We start from the raw sequence: 18,746 nt of genomic DNA, 5'->3' as shown, positions 1-18,746 counted from the left end.
GGATTTTAGGAAGTCGTATCCCTGCTGGAGAGCCACATTCAGAGTCTGATCCAGTCCCGGGAAGTAACCTGTCACAAGTGGGGCACTTTTGGGGTTCTTCTGTGAGAGGTTCTGGGTTTGAGGGGATGAGGAAGTGGCTCTGGTTATTTGCTTCTGTACCAGGTCGGGAGGGTAGTTGCGGTATGCCAATGCTGTTTTCAGGTTGTTGGTGTAATGGTCCAGGGGTCAGGACTGGAGCAGATTCGTTTGCCACGAAGTCCTAGGCTGTAGGGAAGGGACCGTTTGATATGGAATGGGTGGCAGTTGTCATAATGGAGGTACTGTTGCTTGTTGGTGGGTTTGATGTGGACGGATGTGTGAAGCTGGCCATTGGACAGATGGAGGTCAACGTCAAGGAAAGTGGCATGGGATTTGGAGTAGGACCAGGTGAATCTGATGGAACCAAAGGAGTTGAGGTTGGAGTGGAAATTCTGGAGTTGTTCTTCACTGTGAGTCCAGATCATGAAGATATCATCAATAAATCTGTACCAAACTTTGGGTTGGCAGTCTTGGGTAACCAAGAAGGCTTCCTCTAAGCGACCCATAAATAGGTTGGCATACGAGGGGGCCATCCTGGTAACCACGGCTGTTCCCTTTAATTGTTGGTATGTCTGGCCTTCAAAAGTGAAGAAATTGTGGGTCAGGATGAAGCTGGCTAAGGTGACGAGGAAAGAGGTTTTGGGTAGGGTGGCAGGTGATCGACGTGAAAGGAAGTGCTCCATTGCAGCGAGGCCCTGGACGTGCGGGATATTTGTGTACAGGGAAGTGACATCAATGGTTACAAGGATGGTTTCCGGGAGTAACAGACTGGGTACGGATTCCAGGCGTTCCAGAAAGTGGTTGGTGACTTTGATGAAGGATGGGAGACTGCATGTAATGGATTGAAGGTATTGATCTATGTAGGCAGAGATACATTCTGTGGGGGCTTGGTAACCAGCTACAATGGGGCGGCCAGGATGTTTGGGTTTGTGAATTTTAGGAAGTAGGTAGAAGGTAGGAGTGTGAGGTGTCGGTGGGGTGAGGAGTTTGATGGAGTCAGGTGAAAGGTTTTGTAGGGGGGCCTAAGGTTCTGAGGATTCCTTGAAGCTCCGCCTGGACATCAGGAATGGGATTACCTTGCCAAACTTTGTATGTAGAGTTGTCTGGAAGCTGACGCAGTCCCTCAGCCACATACTCCTGACGATCAAGTACCACGGTCGTGGAACCCTTGTCAGCCGGAAGAATGATGATGGATCGGTCAGCTTTCAGATCACGGATAGCCTGGGCTTCGGCTGTGGTGATGTTGGGAGTAGGATTAAGTTTTTTCAAGGAAAAAAAAATCCTGATCTCACTCCTAATGATCCAACTCCCCAAGACACTATCCAAATTGAACCCTGCCTGGAACAGTTCCGTCCTCCATCACAGTGGGACCCACCACCTCTTCCTCAAAATCACCCTCTCCAAACCTTCCAGGAATTTCTCACTTTCAGCCTTGCCTCTCAATCTTTCATGAAATCCTCCCCACTCCACCAAGAGTGTCATCCCTATGAAATCCCCAAAGCACCTTCCCTACCCTCTGGCTCCTACCCTTGCAACCGCTCCCGGTGTAAAACCTGTCCTATGCACCCTCCCACCACCACCTCCTCCAGTCCTGTAACCCGGAAGGTGTACACGATCAAAGGCAGAGCCACGTGTGAAAGCACCCTCGTGATTTACCAAGTGACCTGCCTACACTGTGACGCTTTCTATGTAGGAATGACCAGCAACAAACTGTTCATTCGCATGAATGGACACAGGCAGACAGTGTTTGTTGGTAATGAGAATCACCCTGTGGCTAAACATGCCTTGGTGCACAGCCAGCACATCTTGGCACAGTGTTACACCATCAGGGTTATCTGGATACTTCCCAGCAACACCAACCTATCCGAACTTCGAAGATGGGAACTTGCCCTTCAATATATCCTCTCTTCTCGTTATCCACCAGGCCTCAATGTCCACTAATTTCAAGTTGCCGCCACTCATACCTCACCTGTCATTCAACATCATCTTTGCCACCACACTTCCGCCTTGACTTACATCTCTGCCCATACTCTTTGCCTTTAATATGTCTGCTTGTGTCTGTGTATGTATGGATGGATAAGCGTGTGTGTGTGTGTGTGTGTGTGTGTGTGTGTGTGTGTGTGTGTGTGTGTGTGCGCGCGCGCGCGCGAATGTATGCCTATCCTTTTTTCCCCCTAAGGAAAGTCTTTCCGCTCCCGGGATTGGAATGACTCCTTACCCTCTCCCTTAAAACCCACATCCTTTCGTCTTTCCCTCTCCTTCCTGAAGAAGGGTAGGATGGGGAAAAAAAGGACAGGTGTACACCTGTCCTCTTTCCCCCCCCCCTCCCCCCCAAGGGAAGTCTTTCCGCTCCCGGGATTGGAATGACTCCTTACCCTCTCCCTTAAAACCCACATCCTTTCGTCTTTCCCAGAGATGTAAGTCGAGGTGGAAGTGTGGAGGCAAAGATGTTGTTGAAAGACAGGTGAGGTATGAGTGGCGGCAACTTGAAATTAGCGGAGATTGAGGCCTGGTGGTTCAGATAGGTTGGTGTTGGTAGGAAGTATCCAGATAACTCGGACGGTATAACACTGTGCCAAGATGTGCTGGCTGTGCACCAAGGCATGTTTAGTCACACAGTGATCCTTATTACCAACAAACACTGTCTGCCTGTGTCCATTCATGCGAATGAACAGTTTGTTGCTGGTCATTCCCACATAGAAAGTGTCACAGTGTAGGCAGGTCAGTTGGTAAATCACGTGGGTGCTTTGACACGTGGCTCTGCCTTTGATCGTGTACACCTTCCGGGTTACAGGACTGGAGTAGGTGGTGGTGGGAGGGTGCATAGGACAGGTTTTACACCGGGGGAGGTTGCAAGGGTAGGAGCCAGAGGGTAGGGAAGGTGGTTTGGGGATTTCATACCTATCCTTTTTTCCCCCTAAGGTAACTCTTTCCGCTCTCGGGATTGGAATGACTCCTTACCCTCTCCCTTAAAACCCACATCCTTTCATCTTTCCTTTTCCTTCTCTCTTTCCTGATGAAGCAGCCGTCGGTTGCGAAAGCTCGAAACTCTGTGTGTGTGTGTGTGTGTGTGTGTGTGTGTGTGTGTGTGTGTGTGTGTGTGTGTTTGTGTGTTTTATTCATTGTGCCTATCTACCGGTGCTTTCCCGCTTGGTAAGTCTTGGAATCTTTGTTTTTAGTATATTTTTCCCATGTGGAAGTTTCTTTCTATTATATATATATATATATAGTCCTGAATCCCTCGACCATTACACCAACAACCTGAAAACAACTTTCGCATCCCGCAACTACCCTCCCAACCTGGTACAGAAACAGATAACCAGAGCCACTTCCTCATCCCCTCAAACCCAGAACCTCTCACAGAAGAACCCCAAAAGTGCCCCACTTGGGACAGAATACTTCCCGGGACTGGATCAGACCTTGAATGTGGCTCTCCAGCAGGGATACGACTTCCTAAAATCCTGCCCCGAAATGAGATCCATCCTTCATGAAATCCTCCCCACTCCACCAAGAGTGTCTTTCCGTCGTCCACCTAACCTTCGTAACCTCTTGGTTCATCCCTATGAAATCCCCAAAGCACCTTCCCTACCCTCTGGCTCCTACCCTTGCAACCGCCTCTGGTGTAAAACCTGTCCTATGCACCCTCCCACCACCACCTACTCCAGTCCTGTAACCCGGAAGGTGTACACGATCAAGGGGAGAGCCACGTGTGAAAGCACCCACGTGATTTACCAACTGACCTGCCTGCACTGTGACGCTTTCTATGTGGGAATGACCAGCAACAAACTGTCCATTCGCATGAATGGACACAGGCAGACAGTGTTTGTTGGTAATGAGGATCACCCTGTGGCTAAACATGCCTTGATGCACGGCCAGCACATCTTGGCACAGTGTTACACCGTACGAGTTATCTGGCTACTTCCTACCAACACCAACCTATCCGAACTCCGGAGATGGGAACTCGCCCTTCAGTATATCCTCTCTTCTCGATATCCGCCAGGCCTCAACCTCCGCTAATTTCAAGTTGCCGCCGCTCATACCTCACCTGTCTTTCAACAACTTCTTTGCCTCTGTACTTCCGCCTCGACTGACATCCCTGCCCTTACTCTTTGCCTTTAAATATGTCTGCTTGTGTCTGTGTATGTGCGGATGGATGTGTGTGTGTGTGTGTGTGTGTGTGTGTGTGTGTGTGTGTGTGTGTGTGTGTGTGTGCGAGTGTACACCTGTCCTTTTTTTCCCCTAAGGGAAGTCTTTCCGCTCCCGGGATTGGAATGACTCCTTACCCTCTCCCTTAAAACCCACATCCTTTCATTTTTCCCTCTCCTTCCCTCTTTCCTGATGAAGCAACTGCCAGTTGTGAAAGCTCGTAATTCTGTGTGTGTGTTTGTGTGTTTTGTTCATGTGACTGTCTGCCGGCGCTTTCCCACTTGGTGGGTCTTTGAGTCTTTGTTTTTAATATATATATATATCTCTTACGGATAACAACAGAAGTTCACTGAGGCTTTCTGCAGATGATGCTGTACTATATCGAGAGGTTGTAACAATGGAAAATTGTTCTGAAATGCAGGAGGATCTGCAATGAATTGACGCATGCTGCAGGGAATGGCAATTGAATCTCAATGTAGACAAGTGTAATGTGCTGCGAATACATAGAAAGAAAGATCCTTTATCATTTAGCTACAATATAGCAGGAAGTAGTTAATTCCATAAATTATCTGGGAGTAGGCATTAGGAGTGATCTAAAATGGAATGACCATATAAAATTAATCTGACTGAGATTCATTGGAAGAATCCTAAGGAAATGCAGTCTGAAAACAAAGGAAGTATGCTACTGTACACTTGTTCGCCCACTGCTTGAATACTGGTCACCACTGTGGGATCTGTACCAGATAGGTTGATAGAAGAGATAGAAAAGATCCCACAGAGAGCAGCGCACTTCGTTACAGGATCATTTAGTAATCGCGAAAGCGTTACAGAGATGATAGATAAACTCCAGTGGAAGACTCTGCAGGAGAGACGCTCAGTAGCTCGGTATGGGCTTTTGTTAAAGTTTCGAGAACATACCTTTACTGAGGAGTCAAGCGGTATGTTGCTCCCTCCTACGTATATCTCGCGAAGAGACCATGAGGATAAAATTAGAGAGATTAGAGCCCACACAGAGGCATACTGACAATCGTTCTTTCCACAAACAATATGAGACTGGAATAGAAGGGAGAACCGATAGAGGTACTCAGGGTACCCTCCGCCACACACTGTCAGGTGGCTTGCAGAGTATGGTGCAATTTGTTTCGGAATTCTTAACTAAACATGCAGTAATCATTTTTATTTTTTAGCAACAAGAAAACTTCTTGCTTAGGTCTTTTCATGATATGTTGGGCGATTCAGAACATGTGCTGTCAACTGTCTTCTGTTTTCAGTAGCAACAACTTCAGTGATCTGATGATGATGACTCTAGTAGAAACCTTCATTGTTCTCATTGCATTGTGTGTCATTAGCCTTCATTTAATTTCACAGTCATTTATACAAACACCACTTTTGAAGACAGCTGTCTCTATAGCTGGCTTTCACACATGGTTACTTCAGCATGAAATATGCTAATTCATCCTAAACACACAGTCTTCGGTTCGTGTAACCTGATGTAAAGCATAAACATTCCTCCTCGTGTGCTCTGTAACGATGACAATGTCCGCCCTCTTTCTCACACAGGACGTTCCCAAGTCAAGTGACCTTGTTGGCAACAAGCTGTAGATTTCGTGCCTATTGTGTTCTGTTTACAAAGTCTACCTACTTTAGCATTTTAAGCAATAGTGTGTTAAATGTTTTATTTATCATCATTTTGAAATGAATATTAATTATGTCTCACACTAAAACCTGAATATCTTTTTAATGTGGTTTCACAAAATACTTTTGCATGCGTGTTGTTTGTACACCATTGAGTGCGATTGGAATGAACAAGGAAATGCACATTTGCGTATATTAGCACTCGCTCACTACATTCATGATTACCACAAAGGCAGCTTCTTGAGTGCCGACACACACCGACACGCAAGAAGGTTACCCTCTTAATTCCAACATGTCCAGTGGTGTAAATAAAACATGGAAGGAAAAATCTTTCATGAAGCAACATTAAAAAGAGATTCATGTTCTAATGTGAAACATATTATTGATAATCACTGTAAAATAATGATAGTTAAAACTTGTAACACAGTATTGGTTAAAACACTAAAGTTGGCAGTAGTCATAAACAGACAACAATAGACATGAAATCTGCAGCTTGTTGCCGACAAGGTCACTCAATTCAGGGATATCCTAGTTTAGGAAGAGGGTAGAAATTGTTTGTCTTGTTATGGGGTATCTTGATTGTTTACATCTTACATCAGATCATACCAATGTACGACTGCTTACATAGTATAGGTTAACGTATTTCAGGCGGAAGTAATGATACATGAAAGAGATGGCTGTTTTCATAAGTAGTGTTTATTTCTTAAAAATGACTGTGAAGTTAAATTAAAGTTGTTGTAATACAATGAAGTGAAGAAAAGGAATGTTGCTACTGGACCCACTGTTGTCAGATCACGATTGTCATTAAGGCATCCTTCCAAAATGCTGTGAACCTTTAATACAGTTGGCCATGACCCTTTCTTACCATGCTAATGCAACATTACATGATCAGTAACTTTACCTATAGTCTGCATGTTCTGCTTTGTTTCACGGCTGACTCTGAGCAATACAATGCACTTATTGCTGAAATCTGTATGAACATCAATACGAAAGCTCATGGTAACATCAAAGGAAACTAAAACGTGGGATATGCTGTAACACAGCATCATTAGTGGGGGGAAAGAACTGTATTGAGAGAATAGGACTTTGTTGGCACCAGCAAAAATAAACATAAAAAGAGGGAAAACGTGAAACATGGGAATGTAAAAATGTGGTTTTACTTTACACAGGCAGGGTGTTCAGGCACCAGTAGAGGGAAGTTGTCAATATGAACAAACACGAATTTTGTGAGACCTATTTCATGAAGTATAATTTAGCAATTGTGTCCTTTGTTAATATTCTTATCTCCTTAAAGGATAATGCAGAAGATAGTGTAATGAATAAACACATTTGTCATTACAGCCCATGGACAAAACCCCCCAGGGGGCTCATGGTTCTTTCGTGAGTTCATGCATGGTGCACAGAGGGCCATGACCTATCGCAGTCCATTCTTCCTTCCCTTGCAGCATTTCCATCACCCTACCCCACCGTTCCTATCCTCATTCCTTCCCCATTGCCCACTCCTTCCCCTCCCTTGGTATTCTGATTTATATCGATCTGGCTTTATTGCTTGCAGTTTTGTTCCTTGTGCCTGTTCTTTTGTCCTTTTTGGTATTTAGGTTCCTGCTTGAAGTTTGACCTCCACTTCTAAATTTTCTAGTTTTAGTGTGAGCTATTTGGGGAAGAACTCCATCTCCAGTGTGGTTTCCTCTCCCCTCTTCCTCCTTCCCCACTGTAGCCCCCTTCCACCCTGCTAGGTCACAAGCATGTTTCGTCTGTCCGTGTGGTGGGGCTGATGTACCTATTACTGGCATCTTCATTTTGGCTTTTGAGAGGGATATCCTCCCATAGAAGGTCAAGGTGATGTGCTGCAGATGTGAAATGAAGATGTATGTCCCACCACCCACAAGTTGCTTTCGGTGCACCCGTTTGGACATATGTCTTATCGCTGTATGGTGGGCCCTCTGTGTGATGACTGTGGACACTCACTCTGCGAGGGAAACCTGTGTGTTCTGCCACCTGTGTGTGTGTCAATTGTCATGACCACCAGTCTCCTTGCTTGCTGGATTGCCCAGCTTACAAGAGACAAAAGAAGATGTGCAAGTCCCTGGATCGCCTGTCTTATGCTGAAGTGCACCAAGAATATGAAAGACACCATCCAGTATCACTTTTTTAACTGTTGCCCCTCTTATATCCTTTCCCACTCCTACCTTTTCCTTACCCTAGCCCTGCCCCCCCCCCCCCCCCCAACCCTTTCCCTCCCCTGCAGTTCCCACAACCTCCCATCTGGGAGCCGCCCGCCCTCACCAGACGAAGAAGTGCCCCTCTTCCTTGGCCCCTGCCGGTGAAGGGGCTCCACCCGGGATCTTTCTTCCCGGTATCTCTCGGGCCGGAAGTCTTCTACCACAACTTGGCCACTAGACACACAATTCGTGTACTTGTAGGTCGCCCGCTCCCTTTCGGTTCTGGATCTTGCAGATGCCTGTACTCCCTCTGCACCCTGCCCTCCTCCATCTCTGAAAGAGGAGGAGGTGGTGGTGGAGAAGAAGAAGGAGAAGAAGAAGAAGAAGAAACAACAACAACTTAAGTCCCAAGACAAGTCCCCAGAGGTGCCATCTTCCCCCTTGCAACCTGAATCTGACATCTTATTTATGGATGTCACCCCATCCTTGTCGGTGATGACCACTGACCGAGTGACAGGACCTCATTTTGGCTTCTTCATGTCTAACCTGGACTCTCGCCACATGATCATACAGTGGAATTGCAACAGATACTATAGTCACCTACTATTAATACAATGTCTTGTTTCCTCCTATTCTGCATTCTATCGTGCTCTTCAAGAAACTCACTTCTGTGTTGACCACTCTCCAACATTGTGTGGTTATTTGGCATTCTGTCAGAACTGTGCCAGCTCCAGGGTAGCATCTGGAGTGGTCTGCACGTTGGTTCACTCTAATGTCATGCAAGCAATAGTGGTTAGTGCAAACGACTCTGGCAATCAGTGTTTGCAATGTCTGCTTCTCTCCAGGTAGGCCACTTCTTTATGTTGATCTGTCTACCTGTAATACAGCAACTCCCGCTCATGTTTCTCTTCCATGGGGTCTTCAGTGCCCACTACCCACCATGGGGGAATGTTACTGCAACTGGTAGAGGTCTCCTAATTGACCGACTTATTACAGACTTTGATTTGTGTCTCCTCAGTGATTGTTCCCCCACTCAATTCAGTACCGCTCAAGGCACCTTTAATGCTGTTGATCTCACGATTTCCTCCCCTGCTCTCATAGCTTCCCTACATTGGTCAACCCATGATTGTTTTTGTGACAGTGACCACTTTCCGGTGATTCAATTGTTCCCCTGTTGGCGCCAGGCAGACAGATCCCTCCGTTGGGCATTTCGCAGATCCAGTTGGCCTTTACGTATATCTGCTGTGCGCTTCAACACCTCCCTCTTGAATCTATTGATGCGGTCATGCATTGATGCAAGGCGTCTCTGTCACTATTCTTCAAAGCTGCTGGCACTGCTGTTCCCCTATCCATAAGTCCCCCTTGTCTTTGACCGGTACCCGCCTTGGACCAAGTATGTAGTAGTCACAGTCCAGGATCACCGACGGGCACCCTTTACAGACCAACTTTCTTGCTTTATCGTGTCTCTATGCTGAGGCTCGTTATCTTATTAACAGAGTATAGAAGAATGCTGGGACCTCTGTTTCCTCCCTGTGGCCGTATGCCTCTTCATCGCAGGTTTGGTTCAAGCTCTGTAGCTGTCTGGGCCGCCAGCGACAGTCAACTGTCCAGCATCTTAACCTCCAAGGTGCTCTGTGCACAGATCCATTGGTCCTTGCAGAACTCCTTGCGGCACACTTTGCGTTGGCATTGGCATCCTCTTCTTATCCTGCTACCTTTCTCCAGCAGAGATGCCAAGTTAAGCAGATCCCCTGTGTTTCAACCCACATCACACTGAACCCTTTCATGAATCCTTCACTGCAGGCTCTTATCTCTTGCAGGCTCTTATCTCTTCATGTGTGACAGCCCTAGGCCCGGATTCCATCCACAACCAGATAATCTAACACTTCAATGTTCTCCAGAGGCAACATCTCCACAGGATCTTCAACCATATTTTTCTCATGGGTGCTTTCCTCTGGCAATCATGAGACAGTGTAGTTGTCCCCGTCCTTAAGGCCAGGAAGAACCCAACATCTCTTGACAACTACCACCAGATTAGCCTGACGAGTGTACTTTGTAAACAGCTCAAGGGGATGGCTAGCTGCAGATTATATTGGGTACTTGAATCTCAGAACCTTTTGCCCCCATATCAGTGTGGCTTCCAGGAAGGATGATCTCCAACTGACCATTTACTCAGATTAGAAACAGCAGTCCAACAGGCTTTTACTAAGGGCCAGCACCTTGTCACGGTCTTCTGACCTACATAAGGCAGGTGACATGGCTTGGTGCCATCACATTTTAGTTACCCTCCATGACTGGGTCTTCTGTGGCCACTTTCTGATTTTTATCCATGAGTTTTTATCCCACTGGCTCTTCTGCATTCGAGTTGGCACTTCATTCAGCACCCCTCAGATTTAGGAGACCAGTAACCTCTGTTGGGCCTGTGGTTATCCTGTCGTTGCACATAGGCAGATTTTTGCATCTGGTGCAGCTCCCACTCGGTAGCATCAGCTGAACACTGTCTCCAAGACACCATCTGATGGACCTCTGCATGGGACATCACCCATGGCTTCCAGTTATCTCCCTCCAAAATGCAGGTTGTGCATTTTTGTCATCGACCCGTAGTGTGCTCCAATCCAGAACTTCATTTAGGCAACCAGCTCCTCAATATTGTAGCAAAGTCCCATTTCTTGGGCATTATTTTTGATAAAAAGCTAACACGGCTGCCCCATATTTGACACCTAAAGACTATGTGCATGTGGAAACTTGATGCTCTCTCCCTCCTGGCCCATACATCTTGGTGTGCAGACTGTTCCACTCTATCTTTACCATGCTCTTGTCTTGTTCAGACTACATTACGGTAGGTTTGTGGCTCAGTGGCCCCTTCCACTCTACAAATACTTGGTCCTGTTCACCATTGTGGGGTGCATCTGGCTGTTGGTGCCTTTTGCACTAGACCCGTTGAATCTCCTCACAGAAGTGCGGATTCCCCCTCTACAAATACGATGGAGCTAACTCCTGGGTTCTTACGCAATCACCATTCGTCAATTCCCTGTCCACCCTGGGAACCCTGTCCTCTTTTCAAACGATGGACGTCTCCCTTGTGACAACTGTCCACAGATGGGATTGCAGGTTGGAATGCCTCTCACTTCTCTCTGTTGGGATCTCCATCTCCACTCACTGGAATGCACACCATGTATCCCCCCCCCCCCCCCCCCCCGACCCCTGCCCCACCCACTTAGATGGTGCCTGGACCACACAGATTAGGACCGACCTATTCCAGGGTCCTAAGGTCTCTGTTGCCCCTATGGTTTTCCGGTGTCTTGTACATGTCATCCTCGCAGAATTCCTGGTTGCCATCAGATTCTACACTGATCGTTCTAAGAGGATCATGTAGTGTGTTCGTAGCAGAGCTTCAAGCCATTCACAGAGCCCTCCATTTTGTTTCACTGGCCTCCCTTCACAGTGTTTTAATTTGTACGGACTCAATGAGCAGCCTGCAGGCTATTGACCGATGCTACTCTTGTCACCTTTTGGTCTCCGTTATCCATGACCTTCTCTCTGCCCTTGGCCACCGTGCCACCTCCCTATTTATCTTTCTCTGGGTCCCAAGCTGAGCTGCAGATACTTGGATCTACGTCAAATCTCTCTTTGCCCAAAAGTGGAATGACATTTGGTGCAATACTGCTTACAGGAATAAATGCCGCACAATCAAGGAGTCTACTGCAGTTTGGTGCTCTTCCTTCCGCTCCTCTCAGAAGGAGTCCACTTTTTTTATGCTGTCTACACATTGGTCACACCAGGCTCACCCATTGTTTCCTCCTGTGTAACGAACCAGCACCAGAGTGTGGTTGTGGAGCCAGACTGATGATGGTATCCCACATACAGGTTGAATGTCCCCTTCTTTTGGCCCTTCATGCTAAGTATAGTCTTCCAGATTCCTCAATTTTAATGTTAGCAGAACATTCATGGATGGTTGAACTGGTAAACAGTCTCCTCCATGAAAGTGGTTTTATTTACAGATATAAGGTTTTGCTTTACTTCTGGAGCAGGGGCAGGGTGGTTGTGTTTGGGACATATCTTCATGTCTTCTCAACCTAGGACTCCATGACCACTCCCCCATGGAAAGACCTCTCTCTTTTTCCAGTTTTTAGATTTGGTCTCACCTTTTATGCCCTGTACTGTGTGTTTCATTATTTTGTAATTTAACTCACATGACTAGATCTGTTCACTTTTAGTGGACCCGCTTTCTTCTGTAAGTAACTTCAGAATCGCAGGACTCATGACCTTGCTGTTTGGTCCCAAAAACCTTCTCAATCAATTAGTCAATCTATGAACAAAGTATAATCACGGGATACTGAGTAATAAGGGCAATGGATCAAAGTTCATTTGTTGCTGGATGTCCTTTCTTTAAGAGATTACTAAGTGCTAATCTTTTTTAATCTAAATTAAAAATTTAATATGAATGATGTAAGTGTGTACATTCTTAAAGATTTCTAAACTTTGAACAGTCCCCACACCCTCCACCTAACAGTCCTCTCCTGCCCTGTCCTATCGCCTCCTACCAACTCAAGTCCCTGCTGGAATTGTGCAGTGCTTTCTGTCAGTGCACCCACCCATCTTTCCTCCTCCTCTGCTCCCCTCCTCCTGTGCTCCCCTCCCCTCCTCTCTGCTCCCATTCCCCCCCCCCCCCCCCTTCCCTCCTTTTCCCACAGGCTCCCGACACAGTGCTGGGTACTCTTGCCTGCACACTCCTCCATGCCCACACCTGTTCTCTGCTATCCCTCCCCCTCCCCTCCCCGGCTGCACTGTGGATTGTTGGTCCCATGTGATCAGTCTGGCCTGAGCAACCAGATATGATATTGTGGTTGTGCATGTGGGTGCATTGTTATATAATCCAGAAATCAGCATTGGGCCACTTTCAAGTGCAAAAAAATATTTATATATCAAAACACATTTGCCAAAAGACAACAGATTGGTATGAAATAAAAGTCCTTGTCAGAAAAGCATTTCTGGTGATATAGTCCAGATCTGTCATTAGTAAAAGTGAGAACATCTCTAAAACACCTAAATAAGTTCTAGACTTTAATTTCTGGACCTTATAGCACAACTGTTATATGAAATTACTAGCAAATGAACAGTATGCGCCACACTACTGTCTCTATAATAGTTATTGTTCAGATGCAATGGCAGATACCTGTTGGTTGGATAGCAGTTTTCATATAACAACCATGCTGTAGGGTCCAGAAATGAAAGTCTGCAACTTATGTAGATGTTTTAGAGATGTTCTTACTTTTGCTTATGACAGATCTGGACTATATGATCAGATATGCTTTTCTGACAAGGACTTGTACTTCAAACCAGCTTGGTTTCTTTTGATATATGAATACATTTTTGTGCTTGAAAATGGCCTAAGACTAAAAAGTGGATTGTATAGCAATAAAGTAAAAATTATTATAGTCAAATGGTGGCAGCTTCATTCAAAAAATTTACAATGACTGTGCCTCCAGACAAAATAAAAACTTTCAATAATTATTAATTTCTGAACTCTGTTATCTGCAGTATTAGTTTTTGAGTACGTCCTATTCATGTTTGTTTATGTTGTTGTTGTTGTTGTTGTTGTTGTGTTGAGTCTGAAGGCTTTGATTCAGTTCTCCACTTTAGTCCATCCTATGCAGGTTTCCCTTCCTCCCTCCTGTGACACTACTTCTTGAGTTGTTAGACAATGGAAACTGTTAATTGTGTTCAGACTCCCAAGATGCTGTATACACTGGTGGTAGTTTACACAGCCAGCTGTTAGAGAGCTGGAAAATTTTAGGATTTATTACTTTTTGATGCGTGTGATCACCTGAAATGAATTTTCAGTTTATAAAGGAGTATTGGAAACAGAAGCCACCAGCCCTGACTCATCATAGCAGTTTTGTTGTGAGGAATTTACATATTCTGCATCATTGATTTTCTCATAAACAATATGATAAACAATAAATTCATTGTGTACTGGATTATCCTCTATACATTTTCATGTACCATTTTACATCTTTTTCCTTTCCCAACCCTCACACTTCCCATCAAAGATTGTAAAGGTATGCAAGCACAGATATCCTTGTGTTTCGCAAACAAAGTAGTGTCCCTCATTGTCAACAGACAACAGAGAAATAATTTGTTGTGTTACAGGTAGAGCATTTGGTGAGTGTGTGGAGGGGTTACTGCCAGCACAGGCACTCACTACTCATCAGTGCATACTTGGATTTCCAGCTTGAGGAGATTAACTGTCATTGGTGTCTGTGTGTTTTAGTGTTCCCTTTCTTTTTATCAAGTTATGATAAAAGTTTCTTTTCTTCCCAGCTCAAAAACTTTTATTCTGTACTCATCTGTTGATTGTCCAAAAACTTATATTCTATACATATCTTTACTGTTGACTGTCCATGTTTCACTTCCATAAAAGGCTACATTCAATACAAATGATCTGTGAAAAGACTTCCTAAAACTTAAATTTATATGAGATGCTAGGAAGCTTTTCTTGCTACTGCCAGTCTACATTTTGTATCCTCCTTAATTGTGCCACCCAAATAGTAGAATTTATTTGCTGCATTCAGTGTCCCATTTCCTAGTCTAATTCCCTCAGTGTCATTTGATTTGAATAGCCTCCAATGCACTTGTTTCACTTGTAACGAAATTCAGCTCAAAACCTCTTTTGAAGACACTATCCATTCTGTTCAATAGTTCAACAGATCTCCCAAGTCCCTTGCTGTCTCTGACAGAATTAAAATGTCATTGGCAAATCTTAAAGTTTTTAGTTCTCCCTGGTTTCCTTTACTACGTTTTCTAAAATAGTTATTCTCTCTCTCTCTCTGTCTCTCTCTCTCTCTGGAAATGGTGTTGTTCATAAACTTATAGGTGTCCAGGGCAAAGACAAGACATGAGCCAGGAATGTTTCACACCACAGTCGCCTTTCTTTAGTAGTTTTTTCTCTCTATTGCAGTTATGGTCTGCTACATTTCATGCAAAATGTTACTCTGTGGTCAATAAGAATTAACAATAATGTTTATTTTCTCTTTTCCAAAAAGTGCTCTTTTTCTGCGCTCGATAGTCCCTTTTTGAGCAGCATCCACACAGATATTAATTTGGGGAGCTGATTTCTTTTCAGAGCTTCCTGTAAAATGCTGAGCTGTTGTAAAACAGAAATATCTTCTCATGAGTGAGTAGTGGTGAGAGATTACCTGAGCTCTGTATAGACTACAGAGGAATTGAGATTATTCTAGAGTGTTTTAGGTAAAATAATTAATTAGTTCTGGAAGGGGTGCGGTAGGAAACAGCTGCTACTACTTTGCTGGGTTAGTCCAAGAATCATAAGAAATGTTTTGGGAAAATTAAGTCCTTTTTGTTAGGCTATGAACTATGTTGGTTAATTTATTCATTTTGTGATGTTTGTATTACAGTGAGCATCATGTACTAATTAAATATTGAAAGTGTATTTTTGTTTTGTAGAGATGCAAAGAATAAATTGTTTTCAGCTGTGTTTTACACTGTTGTAGGTTCGTGTAACTGCAGCTCCCAGACTAGAAATGTGGTTTCAGAACCCGAAGCTTCTGCAAGCTGCCAAAGATCTTCTAATGGCTATCTGCATTAACTGCACCACTCACACGCAGCGAGATGTGGAAGTAATAAGTCATCTTGTTAAAATACGCATAAAACCAAAGGCACTGAGCAACCTATATCTGGCTTCTATAAGGTAAATATCAATAAAATTGAAGTATTTATAACAAACATATATAAATATATGTAAAATGACAAGTTTGTAGGTGTCTAGCTTTGTTGATAAAAGTGAAAAATCAAATTCTCCCTATTGAAAAATATTTTAAAATTACATACAAGCTCTTACTATGTTAACAAGTAGGAAAAGAGAAGAGCTGCTGGAGTAATGATTAAACTGCGTATGAACCCCCCTTCTCCCATAGCAGGATGTTAAAAAATCTACAGAATCTCCCTTTTGTGATGAACAATTTAAGTTCATAGCCCTTTCTTAAATTTACATGTGAACCAGTGTTTTTAAAAGCTGTATGTAATAATAGAACTATAGAATTCAATAAAAGTGATGTTTTCAAATTTTTGCTGAAATCATGTATGTGAGATGTTACAAAACAGATCAGTTGATTGAAATAGATTGTTTTCCTCTTTTGGGTTTTAAATTAATATACCAGTTTTTTATTGTTAAATTATTTTGAATGTTTCAGAGAGTTAATTAATGCACATCCGGAAAATTTGGCAACGGTTTTGAAGCATACAATTTACAATGAACTGTCAACAGCTCGCAACCCAAATAACATGGCTATGCTGTCTGTGATGTTCCAGGCAGCACCAGAAAAGGCTGCTGTACTGCTTGCTGATATTTTCCAGGTATTCAGGGTGACCTTACAGACACCATAATTTTATATTTGTAATTGAAAGATTAATGTGAATATGAGGATAAATCAATACTCTCCGAATAGAAAAAACTACTTTGTGCTGTGCAGCACCTATTGTGTAGTCATACTGGTAGTGTGTTCCACCTTGGATTGTGCTTTAATGCAATTTGAAACTATAACTTTTTTTTTTAATAATTCTAGCAACTGAAATAGAACTGAAAACTGTGTGATATGTTTCAAGATAAATTTTGAGCTTTTAGGTCTGGCATAGTAACTGTTTGTACAGCATTCTGCAGTACACACTGTATTGTACCATATATAAAAGATTATTTTAGTACTGATTATGTATGGATCATTGGGAGAAGACTGCCTATGTGCAGCCATACAGAGCACAATTATTCTGATTTAGGCCTTACGCAATGGGAGTCTCATATTTAATTGAAATCCCTGCTGCTAATGAAAAAATAGATTGTTCAGGATAACCCCTTTACTGTATTTACTCGAATCTAAGCCGCACTTTTTTTCCAGTTTTTGTAATCCTAAAAAACCACCTGCGACTTAGAATTGAGTGCAAAATAAGCGGAACTTCTGAAAAATGTTGGTGGGTGCCACCACAACTAACTTCTGCCATCGAACATATGTAGCGCTACACAGGCATGCTTTGCTGGCACAGTGATAAATACTGACACCAAAGCCTCAGTATCAGTAAGCAATTTTTTTTTTTTTAAAAAAGGTAGAAGACGAGCTTTTTTTTCTCTGCCCCAAATTTCAACCAGTGCATTTTCGTATATTATCCAATGAAGTAAATAGAAATTCCGTATTGTTCCGCTTCGAATGTAGCAGCCTTTCAAATATTCGTAGCAACAAAAATAAATTTCTTTACACAAAAATACCAACAATACACAATGCTTTAGGATTGTTGCACGAGTTGATACACTGGGGCTCATTAAGATTTCACGTAGCGGCACCTATTGCTTCGTGGAATTTCGTGAAGTACTTGTTGGTGTTAGTGAACTATAATGAAGCACTTTCATTATAGTGCCAAATTCAAGAGGGGAGTTATTAGTTATTTCTTTTGAGGAACAAAGTTCTAATCGTGCTGCAGGTCTGCAATACGGGATTGATGAGAGCAACGTCAGGCGATGGTGACTGCTGAGAAACAAATTATTTGAATGTTCAAGTAACATGAAAGCATTTAGTGGGCCAAAGTGTGGCTGATATGTACGAGAAGTGATTTTAAATGAATTTGTTAAGGAACAGCGTCAGAAATTCCAGCCTGTGAACACCAAAATTTTAAAAATTAAGGCACATGAAATCGCTAGAGAGCAAAAAATCGAATATTTTAAGGCTAGTCACAGCTGGACTGATTGTTTATGAAGCACTGGGGTTTTTCACTTTGGAGGTGAACTTGAGTTGCACAGAAGCTGCCGAAAAATATTGAAGAAAAACTTGTGGAATTTCAGCGCTTCATAATTAGGCAGCACACAGAAAAGCTGTACTTTCTTGGTCAGATAGGAAATGCTAGGCAAACTCCCGTACATTTTGACAGGCCCTCAAATTATACGGTTGACGCCAAAGAAAGGAAAGACATAAGTGTTCTTACATCAGGGGGTGAAAAACAGCAGATGTCCGTCATGCACAGCAGATGGACATAAATTATGTCCATTCATAGTTTTCAAGCGAAAGACTTCCCTGAAAACGGAAGTGTTTCCAAAAACTGTAATTGTATGAGCAAACGAAACTGGGTGGTTTTCGGGGGACATGGTGCTGGAGTGGATTAGACATGTGAGGAATCGTCGTCCTCGTGCAATGCTTGGTTTACGCAGTCTGTTGGCATTAGATGTGTACGCAGGCCATAAAACAACTTTGGTAAAATGAAAATTAGAGGGAAGCAAAATGGACTTGGCAGTAATTCCAGGCGGGATGACGTCAATTCTGCAACCACTTGACGTCTGTTGAATAAACCATTTAAGGACAACCTTAAATGCTTTTGAAAAGCGACAGACAACTGACACCAACACGACGTCTAAAACGTGCAAGTTTGTCGCAAGTGTGCCAATAGATTTATGTTGCATGGAAGTGTGTTACAAATCAGACTGTGCAACAAGCATTTAAAAAAACGTCCGATATCCAATGCACTAGATGGTACAGAGGACAAGGCTCTATATGGAGAAATGAGCAACAAAGAATTGAGTGATAGTGATTCAGAATCGTGACTGATATTTTAAACATTTCGTATAGGATGTATTACAAACCTAATAAAATTTTGTTTTAAATTTCATCGTTTAATTTCTAAGTTATTTTCTTTCTTATTTTATAAGTGTTGCTACTCTACTTATTG

General features: G+C 43.4%; 1 protein-coding gene across 4 annotated transcripts in view; it reads left to right on the top strand.

The window, feature by feature from the left end:
- LOC126284091 (integrator complex subunit 1) overlaps nucleotides 1-18,746 on the top strand; it is a 292,520-nt gene that overhangs the window by 67,042 nt on the left and 206,732 nt on the right. For all 4 annotated transcript variants that reach the window (XM_049982751.1, XM_049982744.1, XM_049982760.1 and 1 more), the window contains 2 exons: nucleotides 15,536-15,732; nucleotides 16,235-16,397. In XM_049982751.1, coding sequence (XP_049838708.1) covers nucleotides 15,536-15,732; nucleotides 16,235-16,397 — 360 coding nt within the window. The remainder of the gene's footprint in view (nucleotides 1-15,535; nucleotides 15,733-16,234; nucleotides 16,398-18,746) is intronic.

The sequence above is a fragment of the Schistocerca gregaria genome, chromosome 1, assembly GCF_023897955.1.
Source record: "Schistocerca gregaria isolate iqSchGreg1 chromosome 1, iqSchGreg1.2, whole genome shotgun sequence".
Lineage (NCBI taxonomy): Eukaryota > Metazoa > Arthropoda > Insecta > Orthoptera > Acrididae > Schistocerca > Schistocerca gregaria.
This window is presented reverse-complemented; position numbering and strand designations above follow the sequence as displayed.